The sequence below is a fragment of the Eimeria mitis genome, genomic scaffold (genome assembly GCF_000499745.2).
Source record: "Eimeria mitis Houghton genomic scaffold, Emh_scaff680, whole genome shotgun sequence".
Taxonomy (NCBI): domain Eukaryota; phylum Apicomplexa; class Conoidasida; order Eucoccidiorida; family Eimeriidae; genus Eimeria; species Eimeria mitis.
This window is the reverse complement of record NW_013574910.1, coordinates 3,319-3,713: the sequence shown is the minus strand read 5'-3', so window position 1 is coordinate 3,713 and position 395 is coordinate 3,319. Positions and strand designations below refer to the sequence as shown.

Below are 395 nucleotides of genomic sequence, written 5' to 3'. Positions count from 1 at the left end.
GCTGCTGCTGCTGCTGAATCCTTGCATGCAGAGCAGCAGAAGGAGACAGTGAAGGCGCCTCAGCAGCAAATGCAGCGAGCAGCCGCCGCTGCTCTGCTGCGCAGGCCTTCGGGTTTATGGAGAGACCCTTGCCATGCTGCAGCAGCAGCAACAGCCGCGAAACAGCAGCAGCGCATGCAGCAGCAAAATCGCCTGGGTCTAGCAGCAGCAGCAGCTGCTGCTGCTGCTGCTGGGAGGAGCAGCAGGAGAGGGATGTCTGTCTGCTGAGCTCCCGAAGGACGATGGCGAGCTCCTTGAGTGTGGGCCTGCTGTGACCAGGCCCAGCAGCAGCAGCAGCAGCAGCAGCAGCAGTAGCATCAGCACCCGCAGCAGCAGCAGCAGCAGCAGCAGCAGGT

The 395-nt window shown here is 62.8% G+C and overlaps 1 protein-coding gene across 1 annotated transcript in view; it reads right to left on the bottom strand.

Moving 5' to 3' along the window:
• The window catches only part of EMH_0019550 (Trithorax-like protein, related), a gene marked incomplete at both ends in the record, with an annotated part of 10,675 nt that overhangs the window by 8,216 nt on the left and 2,064 nt on the right, over positions 1 to 395 (bottom strand). Inside the window, one exon of the mRNA XM_013501381.1 lies at positions 3 to 308. Coding sequence (XP_013356835.1) covers positions 3 to 308 — 306 coding nt within the window. The remainder of the gene's footprint in view (positions 1 to 2; positions 309 to 395) is intronic.